General features: G+C 36.1%; 1 protein-coding gene across 4 annotated transcripts in view; it reads right to left on the reverse strand.

Annotated features, from left to right (window-relative positions):
- The window catches only part of SPATA6 (spermatogenesis associated 6), a 147789-nt gene that overhangs the window by 70639 nt on the left and 58014 nt on the right, over window positions 1-19136 (reverse strand). For all 4 annotated transcript variants that reach the window (XM_042997064.1, XM_007077235.2, XM_042997063.1 and 1 more), the window contains exons 6-8: window positions 15905-15985; window positions 10842-11135; window positions 5539-5626 (exon numbers count right to left, since the gene is read on the reverse strand). In XM_042997064.1, the coding sequence (XP_042852998.1) occupies window positions 5539-5626; window positions 10842-11135; window positions 15905-15985 (463 nt within the window). The remainder of the gene's footprint in view (window positions 1-5538; window positions 5627-10841; window positions 11136-15904; window positions 15986-19136) is intronic.

The raw sequence follows: 19136 nt of genomic DNA on the forward strand, positions 1-19136 counted from the left end.
GTGTGTGATCTTGACCAACTTTGACTTTACTTCTTTAAACCTCTTCATCTGTAAAATAATAGTTTCTAACATTCTTGAGGTTATCTTAACTAACCAATAAAATAGTAGTACTTAAAATAGAGGCCAGCAGAAAACACACATGCAATAAATGTTGACTATTATTTGATTCTCTAATAACCTCATGAAATAGATGTTATGAACTAAATGCTATATCCTCCCAAAATTGATATGTTGAAGCCCTAACCCCCAAGGTGATGGTATTTGGAGATGGGACTTTTGGGTAGTCATTAGGATTAGACTGGTCACGAAGGTAGGTCCCTCATGGTAGAAAGAGTACCCTTATAAGAGACACCAGAGAGCTTGCACACATGCATGTGCTTGCTTAAGCAAGCTTTGTGCTTGCTTTATTTATTTATCTGCATGTGCAGAGCTTGCAACTCTGTTATCAGCTAATTCCTTCTATCAACTTAATTCTTGAGCCCCATTCTGATGGTTACTGCCAACATGTGTTCCCTATGAGTCAATCCCTATCTTGGCAACCTGTATACTATCCTACGTTGAAGGGTACTATCATCTTCCTTTTTCCTAATTTCAAGGAATTGAACTCCATTCTGGTAGTTAGTGCTACTCTATTGCAAAACATTCCTGTTGACAAATATGTGTACCTATGAACCTTCAAAGAGCATGCCCCTGGAGTCCTTTATCAGCAATTACCCTACTGCTATCCCAGTGCCCACACAATACCCTAAGGTTGGCTTCTGCTCTCCTGTGAATCTTCATGGAGCACACAGCCATGCATTTGCTATATGCCAGTCTCTATTACTGGAAGCAAAGCTAAGAAGTCCAGCTTTATAAAATAAAACCAGCATTTAATATCCCTCAGGGGATCCAACCTTCTAAAAAGGAAAGACACATAACATGTGTTTTCTGTCTCTGGTTCACTTGTGATACATTGACCGGAAACTGTTTACTCTGACCTCTGATGTTCTCATCTTTCTTATTACTAATTTTGTCTGAAGTCTCAGTAGCAAAAGTCTCAGACTTTCCCCCTCACTATTTTTTTCTTGTCTGAAGTTCAGCAAACAGCAAACTTATCAGTGATTGGAAGGGTGATGGTCATCAAAAAAGATAAATAAATACCTAATAAGCACATGAAGAAAACATTAAATGCCATTAGTTAAATATAAATTACAATTGCAGTGAGACAAAGGGAATAACAAGTGTTGTCAAAGATGTGGAGAAATTGGACCATCATACACTGCCGGTGGGAATGGAAAATGATACAGTCATGTTGGAAAACAGTTGGCCATTTCTTAAAAAGTTAAACATAAATTTACCAGATGAACTGGCAATTCCATTCCTAGGTATCTATTCCAAAGAAATAGAACAATGTATCTATGCAAAGACTTCAATACAAACGTTCAAAATAGCATCCTCCATAATAGCCAAAAAGTGGAAACAATCCAGGGACTCAGGTTGGGAATATACATTTACTGCCAATGGGTATGAGAAAACTCTTTTGGATGATTAAAATATTCTAAAAATGGATTGTGGAGATTTTACAATGGTGCAAATTCAAACTCCTTCAGTTTTGTGCTCAAAACAGCTGAATTTTATGATATATAAGTTATAGCTTACTAAAGCTGTTAAAGATATTTAATAAATAATAGAGAGATGAAGAAACTAAAAAAGGAGTTCCCAAAAATGACACAGTTCAGATGCCCACTGGTCTATGAGAGGAGGAGGCACACATGTAATTAAAGACAAAACAAAATATTTTGTTAATAAGTATAAACATGATGATGATATGCTATTTTACTCAGAACAGTAAAATGTTACCATTTATTGCTATCTATTCAAATTATTACATATTAGGATTTGGAATGTAATTTCCAATTTATTTTACAAACAAAAACCATCAAACATAGGGATTAGTGAAAGCTCATAAAGGATTACAATTTTAGGTAGAAATGAAACTCAGAAAAGAATCTTCAAATGAAGGTAATAAGAGAAGTCTCCTCCAAGGAGGAGACAGAATCTAACGTCTTTTCAAATTCCAAGCAAATAAAAAAGGGACCAGGATGATGCCTTCAATTTCCTTTTCAAAAACATCAATGATTGGATAAAGCTTAGAAACATTCTTGCAGCATAAGACATGTTGCATCTCTTCAAAGGGACTGCACAAATTACAATTAGAATGATCCACTATGGAAATGCCAAAGAAAGAAAAAATGTGCTTGAAAAATGTATCTTAAAAACAAAACAAAACACCTGAGTGGAAGTAGAGAAAGTAGTAGGAAGGTGGGAGGAAGGAAGTTGTGGTGAGAAGCCCTGGACCCTAGACTGACCAGGGCTGTTCTGGAACTCTTTAATAAGCCACTTAACCTGTCCAGGCCTCTCTGTCATTTTTCTTGATCAAATATAGTTAAATTCATCCTCATGCAATTATTATGATGACCAAAATAGTCAATGGTGGTGAAATGGTATCCTATAAAAACTTAAAAATTTTTAGGCAAGATAATTTGGCAAGAAAATGTTTAAGAATTTCCATTAAAGTAATACTAGTCATTAGTGAAAATTCACTCTTTCTTAAGAGACTCTATCATAAGAAATTCCCACATGTGTTTAAATAGTGGATGAGACCCCAAAACACAACCACTCAATTGTCAGAAAGGGGGAAAAAAAGGCAGTCAAAAGAATAGGGACTTTAAAGCAGAGAAATGAAACGGAAAAACCCTTTCTTTAAAAGACAAGTAATAAATGTACAAAGAATAGAATTTTTAAAAATCACTGTTTGCCAAACTTTCCAGTAATAAATTATTTCAAGCAAGAATCATCAGTATATGCTACAGGGGTCAAAGTTAAGGAGTAACAGGATATAATAGTCTCAGAGTATCTCCCCATTAATTACAAAGAGAAGAAATAGCACCTTTGTGACAGAGAAATCTAGCAGACCCCATCTTAATTAAGTGAGCAAATTAATATCACCAGTAACAAAGCAATGTGACATACTTCCTGGCATGTTGCATGCATCGCTTCTGTTGTATTCTCGGGGGAATGAATAACCTAAATCTAATCCTGAGGAAAAATCAAACAAACCCAAATTGAGAGACATTCTATCAAATAACTGTCCTGAACTCTTCAAAATTATCAATGTCAAACACAAAGAAAGATTAAAGAACTGATCCATTTTAAAGACAACTAAAGACACACGGCAACATAAGGCCATGCGTGATGTGGAATTTCTTTTGCTATAAAGATATAGCATAAGCGGCCAAATGTGATTTAGGTTTATAGATTAGCCTATTATTATTATTATTATTATTATTATTATTATTATTATATCACTGTTAATTTTCTGTTTTTAATAATTACATCACATAAGATAATATCTGTATTAGTCTCCTCGGGCTGCCATAACAAAATGCCACAGACCAAAGGGATTACACAACAGACATCTATCTCTCAGTTCTGGAGGCTGGAAGTCTGAAATCCAGGTGCCAGTGCAGTCAGGTTCCAGGAAGAGCTCTGGCTCTGGCTTGAAGGTAGCCATCTACCTATTGCCTGTGTCCTCACAAGGCAGAGAGAAAAAGCAAGATCTCTGGTTTCTCTTCTTATAAAGGCATTGATCCTATCATGAGAGCCCCAACCTCCTAACCTTATCTAAATGTAATTACCTTCCAAAGGCCCCATCTCCAAATACCAGCACATTTAGGGTTAGAGTTTCAGCATAAAAATCTTGGAGGGACACAATTCTGTCCATAGCAATGTACTTGTCAAAAGAAAGTTAATACACAAACATACATACAGATATAGAGGCAGGAAGGGGAAGGAGATAGAGAGGAAGAGGGAAAGCAAATATTAGCATTTGAGGATTCTGAAAGGTATAATGGGGATCCTTTATACTATTTCAACTTTTCTTTAAGTCTGAAATTATGTCTAAATAGAAAGTTAAAAGAAAAAATGTGGACCTCACTAATGACCTCTCTGATTGTACTTCACATAGGTAGCTGGCTGCGTCGATCAAAAGTTACTGAAACTTTAACAGTTCTGCTGGCAAATATATTATAATTGTCAAGAGACATCAGACGTTTCAGTGCATTCTAAAAACATCTTCCAAAGAAACATCTACATTGGAGTTATTTTCGATTTTCTTAAACCTTATTTTCCATGGCCATAAATTTCTTCCAAGAGGGGAAACAAAGTATAACATCTGTTCCTAATTTCATATAATCTGCTACCATGGTAATAAAAGACTTATTGATTACCACATCTATCTCCCTGTTAACGCTAAAAAAGCTAAATAAATGAGCACAAATTCTGCATGTTCTCAGAGAAGAATGTTTCATTTCAACATTAAAAAGAGAAAAAGAGAGAGAGAGATTATACACTACAGTTTAGAAACAGAAAGAGATGGGAGCTCACTATAAGTTATGATTGTGGTTTTTTTTCACTCTGTCTCATTTTTCTTTTTCTATGCCTTTCTCAGTGTGTACTGAATTCACTTAAAGGCTGCTGGGGAATGTTGCTGACCGACTAGTCAATGACTATAGATATGACACTCAAATATCCCTAATTATAAAATACTATTTAATCTTCTTCCTAAAAGTCATCTTCCTTATCACATTGAACTTAAGTAGTAATTTATCTAACCCTTAGAACCAGGGCCTACAAAAAAGATTCTTATAAATTAAGCATAAAAGACATTATCTCTTCATAAATATAATAATAAATAATTATTATATTGACAGCTGAAATTTACTAAGGCCTGTGTGCTAGGGCATTTTACATGGTCACATTTACTGTGTTATCTTCAGTCTTTTTTTTTTTTTTAATGTTTTTATTTATTTATTTTTGGGAGAGACAGAGAGACACAGCATGAGCCAGGGAGGGGCAGAGAGAAAGGGAGACACAGATTCTGAAGCAGGCTCCAGGCTCTGAGCTGTCAGCACGGAGCCCAATGCAGGGCTCAAACCCACAAACCATGAGATCATGACCTGAGCCAAAGTCAGATGCTTAACTGACTGAGCCACCCAGGCGTCCCTCTTCATTCTTTAATATACTGATTATCAAAGTAGTTAAAATGATTTGTTCAAGAATGCCCAATCTATAAATAAGTGACAGAGCAAGTAGTCAAATATATGTGTAATTTTATGTCTAAAACCCATAACCTTGAACTTTTTACTATGGTGCTTCCCAAATCTTTTCTACAAACTAAGGGGTATATGTTAAGGTAGGAAAATAGTTCCATAGTCAAATAATTTTAGAAATTGTTGAGCAAAACAAAATCAAGTTGTTTTTTTTTCCACTAAAAGGTATTAGTCTTTAATATGCTACTCTGTAGTTTATAGCAGCACAAAAATTCTATTATTTTTAAAGTACCTATATGGGTGTCCCACAAGTTGTAAAAAAAAGTAGCATATGCCTTACTACCTAATAATACAGCAGAGATTCTATTTTAGTTCACTGATGTCAAGTTAAAGGCTTGACTGTAGCCAAGGCAAGTAAAGCAATGAAGAGAAATAACTTTTAGCTCACCATTGTGCATCCTGGACCATCCATCTCTTTCACAGTCTCTGCCGGAAGAACCAAATAAAGCATCAGCCCTGGGACTTGGAGGGTCAACCTAGAAGAAGAAGGATTTAATAAAGTCAAAAAGAACTTAAGTGTTCTTCCAGTCTCATGGTACCAGAAAATCAACTCAAGTACATAGACTATTAGTCATCAGGTTAATGTGATAGTGCCTATTATGGTTCAGGCATATCCCAAAGCCAGAGCTTAGTTGAGTATTTTGCTGTTCATGTTTAAATAAAATTGAAATTAAACTTCAGAAATCTCTAATTATATATTGAGTCTACTTTCAAATGAACAGATTTATAGTTAAACTGTCCACTACCCCATCGTGTAGGTGGCTTTCCATTACAAAGTTACAAAAAGAGGAATCTATTTTGCCACATTTAAAAATTTGCCACATTTACTACTAATATAGATGTTGAATCCAAACAGTGTCATTATTTGGCTGTGTTCAGAGCCCAGCATGCGGAGTGCTTCATAGCCTACAGTTAATAACAGTTGGGGCGCCTGGGTGGCTCAGTCGGTTGAGCGTCTGACTTCGGCTCAGGTCATGATCTCACAGTCCATGGGTTCGAGCCCCGCGTCGGGCTCTGTGCTGACCACTCAGAGCCTGGAGCCTGTTTCAGATTCTGTGTCTCCCTCTCTCTCTGCCCCTCCCCCACTTGCACTCTGTCTCTCTCTGTCTCAAAAATAAATAAACATTAAAAAAAAAAAAAAACAGTTAAGCATGTTTTCTAATGAAGAATAAAAAAGTCAGAATGATGTAAATAATAAAAAAGATAGCTCTATTCATCAAAATTAAAAACTTAGTACATTAAAAGGATGATATTAAGAGAGTGAAAAGCAATCCTTGGAATAAAAATAACTTGCAAATAATTATCTATTAAGGCATTAATATCCAAAATATATGAAGAAACTTCTACAACTTAAAAAAAAACCCTCAGTTGATGGGGGGTAGGAGGGAGGGCAGGGTGGGTGATGGGTATTGAGGAGGGCACCTTTTGGGATGAGCACTGGGTATTGTATGGAAACCAATTTGACAGTAAATTTCATATATTAAAAAAAATAAAAATAAAAAAAACAAACAAAAAAAAACAAACCCTCAACTAAAAAGTGAGCAGAGAACTTAAATACACATTTCTCCAAAAGATATACAAATGACCAATAAACACAAGAAAAAATGTTCGATATCAGTAATCATTAGGGAAATGCAAATCAAAATCATAGTGAAAGATACTACTTCATGATATAAACGTACTAAACACCACTGAGTTATACTTGAGTTTTAACTATGGTGCTTCCCAAATCTTTTCCACAAACTAAGGAGTATATGTTAAGATAGGAATACAGTTTCACTTAATCACTTAAAAATGATTAAAATAGTAAATTTTATATTGTGTATATTTTACCATAATTTAAAAAAAATAAATTTTTAAAAAGGAGAGTGAAAAGACAAATATTTATAAATTATATAAGTATCTAGAATCCTAATATATAAAGAAAATTTACAATTCAACAACAAAAAGAAAAACAACCCAATTAAAAATGGACAAAGGACCTGAATGAATGTTTCTCCAAAGGAAACACAGAAATGCCTAACAAGCACATGAAAAGATGCTCAAGATCATTACTTATCAGGAAATGCAAATCAAAACCACAATGAGAAAAAAAAAACCCACAATGAGAGACCACTCCACACCCCCTAGGATGGCTATAATAAAAAGAAAACAAAACAAAATAATAAGTGTTAGTGAGAAGGTGGATAAAGTAAAGCCTGAAACACTGCTGGGAACAATGTAAAATGGGACTGCCACTGTGGAAAACAGTTTGACAATTTCTCAACAAGTTAGAAACATGCATAGCACATACCATGTGACCCAGCAATTCCACTCCTAGGTATTAAAACAATAGGCACTAAAACAAGTACTCAAATTGAAACTTGTGTATTAACATGCATAGAAGCACTACGCACAAAACCCAAAGGTGAAAAAAGCCCATCCATCAACAGATGACCGGATAAACAAAATGAGGTATATGTCCATACGATGAAATATTAGTCGACCAAAAAAGGATCAAGTACTGATACATGCTATACCATGAATGAAAGAAAACACTGTGCTAAATGGAAAAAGCCAGACAGAAAAGTCTACACTTTGTAGGATTCCACTTAGGTGAAATGACAGAAGAGGAAAATCCACTTCCTGATAGAAAGTAGATTAATGGTTGCCAGGGGCTTGAGGAAAGGGAGAAATGGTGAGTGAATACTTAATGAGTACAGGGTTTCTGTTTGGGATGATGAAAAAGTTCTGGAACTAGATAGTAGTGACAGTTGCACAATATGAATGCATTTAATGCCACTGAATTATATACTTTAAAATGGTTGAAATGGTAAATTTTATGTTACAAGTATTTGACCACAACAGAAAAAAAAATCCTATTCTGTATAAATGAAAAAGAAAATAATTCCATTTAACTTTTCTGGAATGGTTGTGCCAAGTTAGTTTGGGAGCGTGTTAGTTGCTTTCTTGAAACTGCCCCTTACTCTTTATGACTATTTTTCACACAATGTATGTAAAACTAGAATGTCTTTCCTAAAAGTATTAACTTTTTACATGTGCATGTATGAAATTAAAATGTTATCAATTTGTTAAATGCTTTTATTTATTTATTTTAATGTTTTATTTATTTTTGAGAGAGAGAGACAGAGACAGAGTGTGAGCAGGGGAGGGGCAGAGAGAGAGGGAGACACAGAATCCGAAGCAGGCTTCCAGGCTCTGAGCTGTCAGCACGTGGGACTCGAATCCATGAACTGTAAGATCATGACGTGAACTGAAGTCAGACGCTTAACTGACTGAGCCACCCTGGCACCCCTGTTAAGTGCTTTTAAAATCATAAATGGTTATGGGGGAAAAGAGACATCTCTATGCAAACACAATTGGAAAACTCCAGTTTCCTATATAATAATGTAAGCAATTTTCTAACTGTAGGCGTAGAAGCATGCATTTTTTTTTCCTGTCTATTGAAAAGCTGCAAGGGAAATCTCTTAAATAAAAACATTAAAGTTTATACCAAGCAGGATTAGGATTATTCCATTTTGAACACTGATGTGAAAAACAATAATTTAATAAGCATTTTAAGAGCAGTTATTTCCCTAAACAATTTTGTTTTGTGGCTAACTTCCAATAAATATTACTGGTTATCTTTGTACATAGGCATTTTAATTAAAATGCTACTATTCCTTCAGATTAGAATTTTTTTTTAATTTTTTTTAACGTTTATTTATTTTTGAGACAGAGAGAGACAGAGCATGAATGGGGGAGGGTCAGAGAGAGAGGGAGACACAGAATCTGAAACAGGTTCCAGGCTCTGAGCAGTCAGCACAGAGCCCAGCACAGGGCTCAAACTCACGGACAGCGAGATTGTGACCTGAGCCGAAGTCGGCCACTTCACCGACTGAGCCACCCAGGCGCCCCTCCTTCAGATTAGAATTTAATATATCCTTTTCAAAATAATTTACAACTGTAAGCAGTCATAAAATTAAAGGTTTTCTAAACTGCCATCAAACAAGCAAATAAATCTTATCTGGATATTGTTCAAAAAATAACAAAAAATGTGACCAGAACCTATAAACAAATTCTATAGAAATAAGACAAATGTAATCACAATCATCTCAATAAAATATTTGCATTTATAAGTAACCATTGTAAAATTTAAAAAATCTGTTACATTGGGGCGCCTGGGTAGCTCAGTTGGTTGAGCGTCCGACTTCGGCTCAGGTCATAATCTCACGGTTCGTGGGTTCGAGCCCCGCATCAGGCTCTGTGCTGACAGCTCAGAGCCTGGAGCCTGCTTAGGATTCTGTGTCTCCCTCTCTCTCTCTGTCCCTCCCCTGCTCATGCTCTGTCTCTGTCTCAAAAATAAATATAAACATTAAAAAAAATTTTTTTAATCTGTTACATTAGTTTAAAAGAATAAAGGATTCATAGTCAAAATATAAAAATGGAATGAAATGTTGCTTAAATGTAATTCACTTAATTTTTTTTTTAGATGCCACACAAAAAAACTAACCTTTCAGGTGGTGTACTTTTAAAAAACCCATTAGACCATCAAAGGAGCATATTTACATGTTTACATTTATATTTACATATTAGAATTTTAAAAAAATGAATTAAAGTCAGAAATAACTTTAGGCACACTGAGGTGGCTCAGACAGTTAAGCGTCCAACTCTTGATTTTGGCTCAGGTCATGACTTCACGATTCTTGAGTCCGAGCCCTGTATCAGACTCTTGTGCTGACAGCGCAGAGACTGCGTGGGATTCTCCCTCTCCTCCCCCTCACTCTCCCTCTCTGCCCCTTCCCTGTTCGTGCTCTTTCTCTCCCTCTCTCAAAAATTAATAAATAAACATTTTTAAAGAAAAGAGATAACTTTATATATAATCCCAAAAGGCATTTTGCTTCTACAGGCACTTAAACCTTAATGTTCATTACTATTATTAGATATATTTATGAGTAATTTTTATTAATTTGTAGGTCTTTGTTAAAGAAACACTCTTAAGATAAAAATTCTTTGCAAAAATTCAAGAAACTATGAGAATTCTAAGAAGGTCCTTTATTACATATTCTGAAATATTACAGACTCTTAAAATTAGCCAAAGTCTACTGAACTATCACATGAACACAAGTTCTAAGCTTAAACCATATCAAAAGGCTTCTGTGTGGAAAGATTAGAACTATACAACCCTAAGTTAACTCTCTTCACTTTCAAAGGCCTTCCCATCCTCATCAAATAATGATTTGCTTCAAAGATCCATTATATAAGGTTTATCCAAGGGACATAATATCAAAGGGAACTTACTTGCCATTATAATTTTCAAAAAGGCTAGAAAAAGGGAGTCTTCTTTTTTCATAAAGGAAAGTTGGTCCTCTTTTAACACCCTCCTCTGCCATTTTAGTCCTAATGTCAATTATATCTAAGTTCAATTTGTAGAGTTATTACACTGTCCAGTGTATAAGAAGAAAGGAAATGGGTACTTAAAAGACTTAACATGGCATTCATAATGGAACTTGATCTCTGTCAGGTTTAAAGACTGACAAAAGAATGTTCTTTTACTCTAAGCTAATTTTCCATTTTAGATTGCTAGGCTAACAGTTCAGGAAAAAAAAATTATTAATAGAAGGTAGAAGTGAAAGAAGTTTCAAGAATAATATTTTAGTGAAAGAATAGATTAGATCAGTTTCCAATGGAAATGTTTAAGAGAACACATACATGTCTAATCACAAATGGAGGTTTATCTGTTTCTTTTTTGAATTCATAGGGTCCCAGATTTAAATGGGCCAGCCGCCGCCTGGTGTCTTCAGATAGCTCACACATGCGTCTTTTTGTGTAGGGAGATGGAGAGTGTGATTTTGAAGAAATTGTAGGCTGTTCGTAGTTTTTTGCATTCATGCAATATTTATTTCTCTCAGGTGACTTGGATTTTTTCTTCTGTGATCTTGATGTTCTGCTTTGCAGTCTGCCGTGTGATTTTTCAACTGGAGCCGTATGGTAAATAAATTTATCCTAAACATACAAAATAAAAGTTAACTTAGGCAGAAGACATATGTAGAAATATATGTAGATATATCTATCTATATATAAACTACAGGTAGGAAAAAAATTTTTAAATTAATTTAAAGCACATAAAATCTATCAAAGCCAACTAGATTAGTCTTTCCTATCTATCCTAGATAACTCTTTGTCTAGTAGTTAATAAAGTATATGGTATTAAGTCTAACAAGTCCAATATTTAATCATTTGAAAAATCTAAGAAACAAGGTCAGAAAAATTAGTTTTCAGTATATTAAAAAATGAATGTAAACATTGGTTTATCATTTATAATTAAAAGTATCCAAGTAACTGACTATATAGTTTAAGAGGACTCTCTTTAGTAATGTTACAAATACGCATGGCTAATTAGTTGCTTATGACATCTTTATGGAGAAAACATAAAATAAGTTTCACTTATACTGCTATGATTATATACATACATATAATGTAAACATCTGAAAAAGAGCTTTATACATGTTTTCATGAAATGTATTGTTTGGATTATACAAGATGATTAGTATTTTAAGATCTCTTTCAAACCAAAACTTTACAATTTAATGACCAATAGTCATTCCATCTTAATTCTGATTCCATATTTTTATAAATGTAAGAAGACATGAAAGACACATATAAATGTTAATGACTAGTATTCTGCTAGTAAAATTGGTTAGCAGTCTAAGTTTTTAAAAACAAATGTTATATTTCCAAACTTTTTTTGTGTTATTAGGATAACGTTTCATTTAGTCCCTGCCTTATAAGTGCCTTAAAATTTGGATTACTAGTAAATAACATAAGACCTCTTGACTCATCATCTAGAATTATAAGATTTCCAATATTAGAGAAAATGGACAGTGAGAGAATCTTTGTATTTCTAACTTTAATCATTTTAAAAAACTATCAATCCTACCTCCCTCTCTACTTTCTCAACCCCTCCCTTCCCTGCTCATTAAGGGTATTTATTCTAATAAAATACAAATGTGACATAGAAGGGAAGAGTCAAATATTTTTAAAAAGTAAACAGGAAAAAAATGTATTTTTCCAGTTGGAAAAATAAGCCCATGGGTTTCATACAAACCAGCACCATCCGATTATTTCTTCATCTTCCTTCTGCAGCTATTAACATGCTCCCACCTTCTCCCACCTTGTTCAATGACTTCAACAAGTCATTCAGAATTTTTCCACCTTATCACATTTCATCCATCTCTATGACATCACACTGATGCAAAGAAGCAGGAATGTTAGCACAGGCAAGGACCTTTGAGGTTTAGTAAAATGTTCAAGTAGTGAAGATTTCCAAGACCTTGGACTCAGACTCTGTTTCTCAGCTTTAATTACTTTTACTCACCTCATCTTAGATTTCATCATTGTGCAGATCCACTGCATTCCAAACTCTGAAATCCCTTGCTGACCAAAACTACTTTTCCTCGTGGTACTTCTTTTATTCTCGCTGAATCTGCTACTTGCCCTCATCACCTCCTCACTCCCTGGACTCTTTTCTTCAAATCTTCACACATTTTTAATATCTCTTACCTCCAGACACAGATGAACCATAATCATCTCTTTCAACAGTGCTATAAAGTTGCTTTGATTATACCAAATCTAAAATAACTAGCCTCATCTTTCTTGGTTACAGTTTTCGAATGTTGAATACTAGCAGAGGAAGTTATAAACTAAGATATATCTAGTACAGATACATGCTGTCTAACTCTATCCAATCCTTAATGCATCCTGTTCCTTCCCAGTAGAGCTGAAAATAGTGGTTGTTATATGCTGTTAACACAGTGGGTCCCTCTGACCAACAGGGTAATAGCATGTGACATAAGGAGAGTCTTGAAAAGTGCTAAAGTCTTTTACTCCTTTTTGACAACCATCCTGCCTCCATGTGAATGAGCCAAAATTAGGCTACTAGAAGACGAAAGTATTGTGGCCACCATTCCAGCTAAAATCAAGCCAATTACCAGGAATATGAAGTCCTTCCCAGACCAGAAACTCAGCCAACTGCCAGACAGAGTGAAGCTATCCTAGATCAGTCAGCCCCAGCCTTGCCAGTTCAAACCAAAAGAACCACTCAACCAATACACAGAACTGTGAGAAACATTTTATTTTAAGCCACCAAGTTAGCGTTGCTTTTTACACAGCAAAACCTACCTGATATAGCAGACTAACACACATATTAATAAAACTACTACTGACATTTAACTAATTCATAATAAAGTCTACCTTTAGTAAGTAAAAAGTGTAAGTAGAAAACTAGTTTTATTTCAGAAATTCACAATAATATGCTTAATTTTTTCAATCCATTCAACTGGTGACAAAACATCAATTTGAAAATAATGTGCCGGGGCGCCTGGGTGGCGCAGTCGGCTAAGCGTCCGACTTCAGCCAGGTCACGATCTCGCGGTCCGTGAGTTCGAGCCCCGCGTCAGGCTCTGGGCTGATGGCTCAGAGCCTGGAGCCTGTTTCCGATTCTGTGTCTCCCTCTCTCTCTGCCCCTCCCCCGTTCATGCTCTGTCTCTCTCTGTGCCAAAAATAAATAAAAAACGTTGAAAAAAAAAAATTTAAAAAAAAAAAAAAAAAAGAAAATAATGTGCCAAAAGGAATAGAGATCATTACAAGTATTTGTAAACTTAAATAATTTTATAGTTTCTTTCACTCATTCTCTCTTAAAAACCAAAATGGTTTGTCTTATTCTTATGTTTGAACCTGAAAATGCTGCTTTACAGCCATTAAAATTTTAACTTTAACCAATATTCAGTTTTTTAAAAGTAGATTTATCACATTTTCAAATAAGGGCAAGTAAGATTAAAATTCTGGCTGATAACATTCAAAATTTTAATGTGTAAGTATAGACTCTGTTGTGCCTACCAGACAATGTTTTCTATCTTGTATTTTATCTATTGTCTTCCCTCCCAATTATCTTTAAAAAAAACTTCAGTAGCAGTCACCAAATTAATTAGTTATATGTTATGTGCCAGACACACTGCATATATTCTCTAATTTAATATTTAAGGCAGCCTAATGAGGAACTTGAACCCAGATCTGATTCTGAGGCATATTTTCTTAAACAATGTCTGACACTGAAGCCTATCCTATTATATCTGTTCAATAAATAACAAATGACAAACACTGAAATAGCAAGTTAAAAAAATAGCAAGTTAAAAAATGGCAAGTTAAAAAACTTCACGGAGGAAAACGTTAATTCCTAAGTCTGATGAAAGTCCTAATGGGGGGATAATTTTACATTTAGAAAGGACTCTTCACCAAGCTGTGCACTTAGAACGTGTGTACCTTTCTGAGCATATGCTCTACTTCATACTTTTCTACCCACCCACCAGAAGGGCAGACCCCGATGAGGAGAGAAAAAATTTGTCTGAGTCCGGGTAAAACATTTTTAACAATTTACAAAAATGCACAGTACATATCTCAAAACAAGTCAGTAACGTCTCTGCATCTGGCAAGCAGAGGTTGTTAGATCTCTACTAGCTGCATTTCAGCTTGCATTTCAAAGACAAATAACTATAGCCATACTATGTATCTTGTCAAACAACGTAAGAATGATCCCCTTAATAATTTCATATAAACCATGCTTTACCTTCTTAGCTTACGTCACAGTTATCATCCTTAGCAAATTTACTCTAAAACTGAGAGTACAGTAAATTAACACTCCGCTCTTGCCACCATGGGTCCAGTCCTGCCTCGTTTGGATCCTCAGGGCTTTATATGCTCCTGGCTCCTCATCCATCACAGGGTGTTCATTGTTACCTAATCATAATGCAACTGCATATGAGTGATGCCTAGACATTATTAGATAATTTGTGGACAAGGCAGTAAGATGATCTCGGGGACTCAGTGAAAAGTTAGACTGGAATGAAATACCAGGTCCATATAACTTAGTTGACTAAAGGCAGTTTTTACAAATATACAAGGTACTTAGGTTGAAGTGTCCAAGCTTCCCTTAGTCTGATACCATCAGTGTGGCCACCAAACTGAGCAAGAATCATTCAAGGAATGGGAGAGACTCAGGAAACCATACTTACTAAACACCAATATCCCCGCATGAAAACCTCTGGTCACATTTGCTAAAAAGAATCCTCTGAACTTTTTGCATCATCTGTAACTCCTATAAGATTTATAGAAGCCTCCCATCTAGCTCTCTGTAAGGCTTCTTGATCTCAACATCTTTCTGGCAGACTGATTTCTTTGCATTAAAAAAAAAAAGGCCCATGGCATTACAAATAATAATTGCATCGTGGCACCGCCTATCATGTGTACCAAACTCTTCACTCTCACATTTAAGATGCAAATGAACTGCTAAATACCTTTGATAATTGTTTTGCTTACACTCCAGATTGACCCAAAAAAATGAAATGAGCTACGGTCAAAATAAAAGCATAATTCTCTCCAAATGCCCATAACTATCAACAAATAAGTTAAACCATTAAATAATTTAAATAAATGATTTGAAGGGCGCCTGGGTGGCTCAGTGGGTTAAGTGTCCGACTTCGGCTCAGGTCATGATCTCACGGTTTGTGAGTTCGAGCCCCGCGTCAGGCTCTGTGCTGACAGCTTGGCGGAGCCCAGAGCCTGCTTTGTATTCTGTGTCTCTCTCTCTCTCTCTCTCTGGCCCTCCCCTGCTCACACTTTGTCTCTCTCTGTCTCTCAAAAGAAATGAATAAACGTTTAAAAAAAAATTTTATAAATAAATAAATAAATAAATAAATAAATAAATAAAAGATTTGAACCTGAGTGCGGCACTTCCTCGAGCTTATCAGACATTCAGTTATCACTGAGGTCGTAGAAAATTCCAGCTTTGGAGCAATTCCCTGAGTAAAAAAATAATAATAATAAAAGGTATTATTAATTATTTCAATTTCTGAAAAAATAGAACTATTAGTGATAAAACCATTTCCTGAAGTAACAAACACTTATCAAGACTTAGCCGCTTCATTTGTTAGTTTGACCTTCCTACTAAAAGTAAAGACAACACAGTGATGCTAAATGTTAGCAAGTAACAGTTTCATTGCTGATGATTCCCTTACAAGTGATTATATTACCTTTATGTAAAACATAATGCTTTTTCCATTTTCCAGTATTTCCCTGTCAAATTATTCTAAGATTTTTAAACTATGATACAATAATACTAAAGTCAGAAATATATAAAAACACTTAATGGATTTGAGCTCTTTTTACTTTTACAAATTAACTTACTTAACTACACAATCAAGAAGTACTTTGGTGGCACTTAGGTGGGTTAGTTGGTTAAGCATCTGACTCTTGATTTCGGTTCAGGTCGTGACCTCATTGTTCGTGAGATCCAGCCCCGCACTGGGGCTCTGCGCTATTAGCTTGCAATGCTTGGGATTCTCCCTCTCCTCTATCTCTCTGCCCCTCCCTCCTCCTCCTCCTCCTGCTTGTGCTCTCTCTCTCTCTCTCTTTTTCAAAATAAATAAACTTAAAAAAATACGTTGGACACTCTCCTCATGTTAAAAAAAATTACACCTTGTAGATATGCAGTTCTTGAAACAGAAGAGAGATAAGTCTCTACCAATTCCGCCAACATTTCTTCCCTTAATGTATGAGTTACATTCAGATCTATGAATGAATCTGGCTTCTATTGCTCGCAACATTTCAAACATCAGCTTTAACGCTGTTTTGAAATAAGTGGAGACAAATGGTAAAATTCAAAGGAACAGTCACAAAGCACCTGCCAAAATATTTGGAAGCACACAAATCACACATTCACCAAAACATGAAAAGATATTGTGTATGCCCAGTGCAACTTCATTCTAATGTAGAAGTCAGATATTCGTCCTCTACAAACCCAGCCTTTGACCTACTAACTTGAGAATTTCAAACATCACACATTACAGAAAAGGTAAATATGAGTTGCCTGATAATTAACCAAATGATTTTCTGCAATCCACTTTTATTAATGATGCCCACCATGCCTATTTATTAGTTATCTATTGCTATACAGCAGATTACTTAGTAGTTTATAACGAATGTACGTGCTTATTATTTCACATACTTTCTATGGGTCAGGAATCTGGCAGAAGCTGAACTGGGTGGTTCTTGGCTCAAAATCTCTCATGAGATTGCAGTCAAGATGTTTGGGCTGCCGTTATCTGAAGGTTTACCGGGGGCAAGAGGTCTGCTTCCTAAGAAGGCTCATTCACATGGCTGTTGGCTGGAGGCCTCAGTTCTTTTCTAGTTTTTAGCAAGAGGACTCAGCTCCTCAACACATAAACATCCTGAGTGTCTTCATGACACGGCAGCTAAGTTCTCCCAAAGCAAAGCAAGGAGAAAGCCACAATTGTTATTATGACTTACTCACCTAAGTCTAACACTGTCACATCTATCTCATTGTATTCATTACAGCCCTGAAGTACAGCCCACATTCAAGGACAAAGGAGTTAGACTTCCTTTTCAGCAGAGGAATATCAAACATTTGTGGACATATTTTATTTCATTTTTTAAAAAATTTTTAAATGTTTGTTTATTTTTGAGAGAGAGAGAGAGAGAAAGAGAGACAGATCGAGCGGGGAAGGGGCAGAGAGAGGAGACACAGAGTCAGAAGCAGGCTCCAGGCTCTCAGCTATCAGCATGGAGCACGACACAGGGCTCAAACTCACAAATGGTGAGATCACAACCTGAGCCAAAGTCAGACACTTAACCAACTGAGCCACCCAGGCGCCCCTTATTTCATTTTTAATGTTTTTATTTATTTTTGAGAGAGAGAGAGACAGAGTGTGAGCAGGGGAGGGACACAGAGGGAGGGAGACACAGAATCTGAAGCAGGATCCAGGCTCTGAGCTATCAGCACAGAGCCCGACGCGGGACTCAAACCCACAAACCATGAGATCATGACCTGAACCGAAGTCAGATGCCACCCAGGTGCCCCATTGTGGACGTATTTTAAAACCACCAGTCTACCCTCTGACCACAAGTTACTTAGACTCCTTTCATGTGTAAACTAAACTCATGCCCTACAAAGAAAAAAGAAAAAATGAAAAAGGAAAGAAAGAAAGCAAAGCAAAGCAAAGTCTCATCCTTTTACAACCTCAGCTTGAAATCCAGGATGTTGGCATCTAAGTCAAGTCCTTATTCAACCTCCACAGATGTGGTTCTTTAAGAGCAGTTCTGACAATACAGTCCCTCACAGTTGGAAGACTTGTGAACCAAAGAGACAAGATGTCTGCCCCACACATACCCAAAATACACACGTGCAGCAGGCATAGGATAATCACTACAGATATTCTTATTCACAAAAGGAGAAAACAAGAGGCAAACAGGAATCACTGGTCCATTGAAATTCTAAAATCCAGCCAGGAAAATGTTAGAAGTTCCTTGATTAGAAGTTTAGCCCTGTTCCTGATCAGAAATAACTATTCTCTGGGCTCCTCTGGGCTCTTGCTTCCATCCTCTAAATTATCATTCCTTCTCAATGAGAGGTAGACCATGTGTTAGAGCTGCACAGTGTTCTGAGTGTGAGTCCTGTCAACAGAATTCTGGGGGTCCAGTTTTCATTTTGTGACGTCTCTCTGCATTTCAGACCAAGCTGGCGGTATTTCCAACAATATAATGCTCTTTATTTTTTTTTTTAATTTTTTAAATATTTATTTATTTTTGAGACAGAGAGAGAGAAAGAGAGCATGAACAGGGGAGGGTCAGAGAAAGAGGGAGACACAGAATCTGAAACAGGCTCCAGGCTCTGAGCTGTCAGCAAAGAGCCCGACGCGGGCCTCAAACCCACGGACCGTGAGATCATGACCTGAGCCAAAGTCGGACGCTTAACCGACTGAGCCACCCAGGCACCCCAATATAATGCTCTTTAAAAACATGTGTGGTTCTCCTATGAATCTTACTGCAGTTCACTCCATTAGACCAAAGCTGCACGCTTCTCTCCACTGGGCTTCTGCTGAGACTGCCCTTACGCATCTTCAAAAAAACCTGATACTTGATTAAATTATTTTC

The sequence above is a fragment of the Panthera tigris genome, chromosome C1 (assembly GCF_018350195.1).
Source record: "Panthera tigris isolate Pti1 chromosome C1, P.tigris_Pti1_mat1.1, whole genome shotgun sequence".
In the NCBI taxonomy this organism is placed as follows: Eukaryota; Metazoa; Chordata; class Mammalia; order Carnivora; family Felidae; genus Panthera; species Panthera tigris.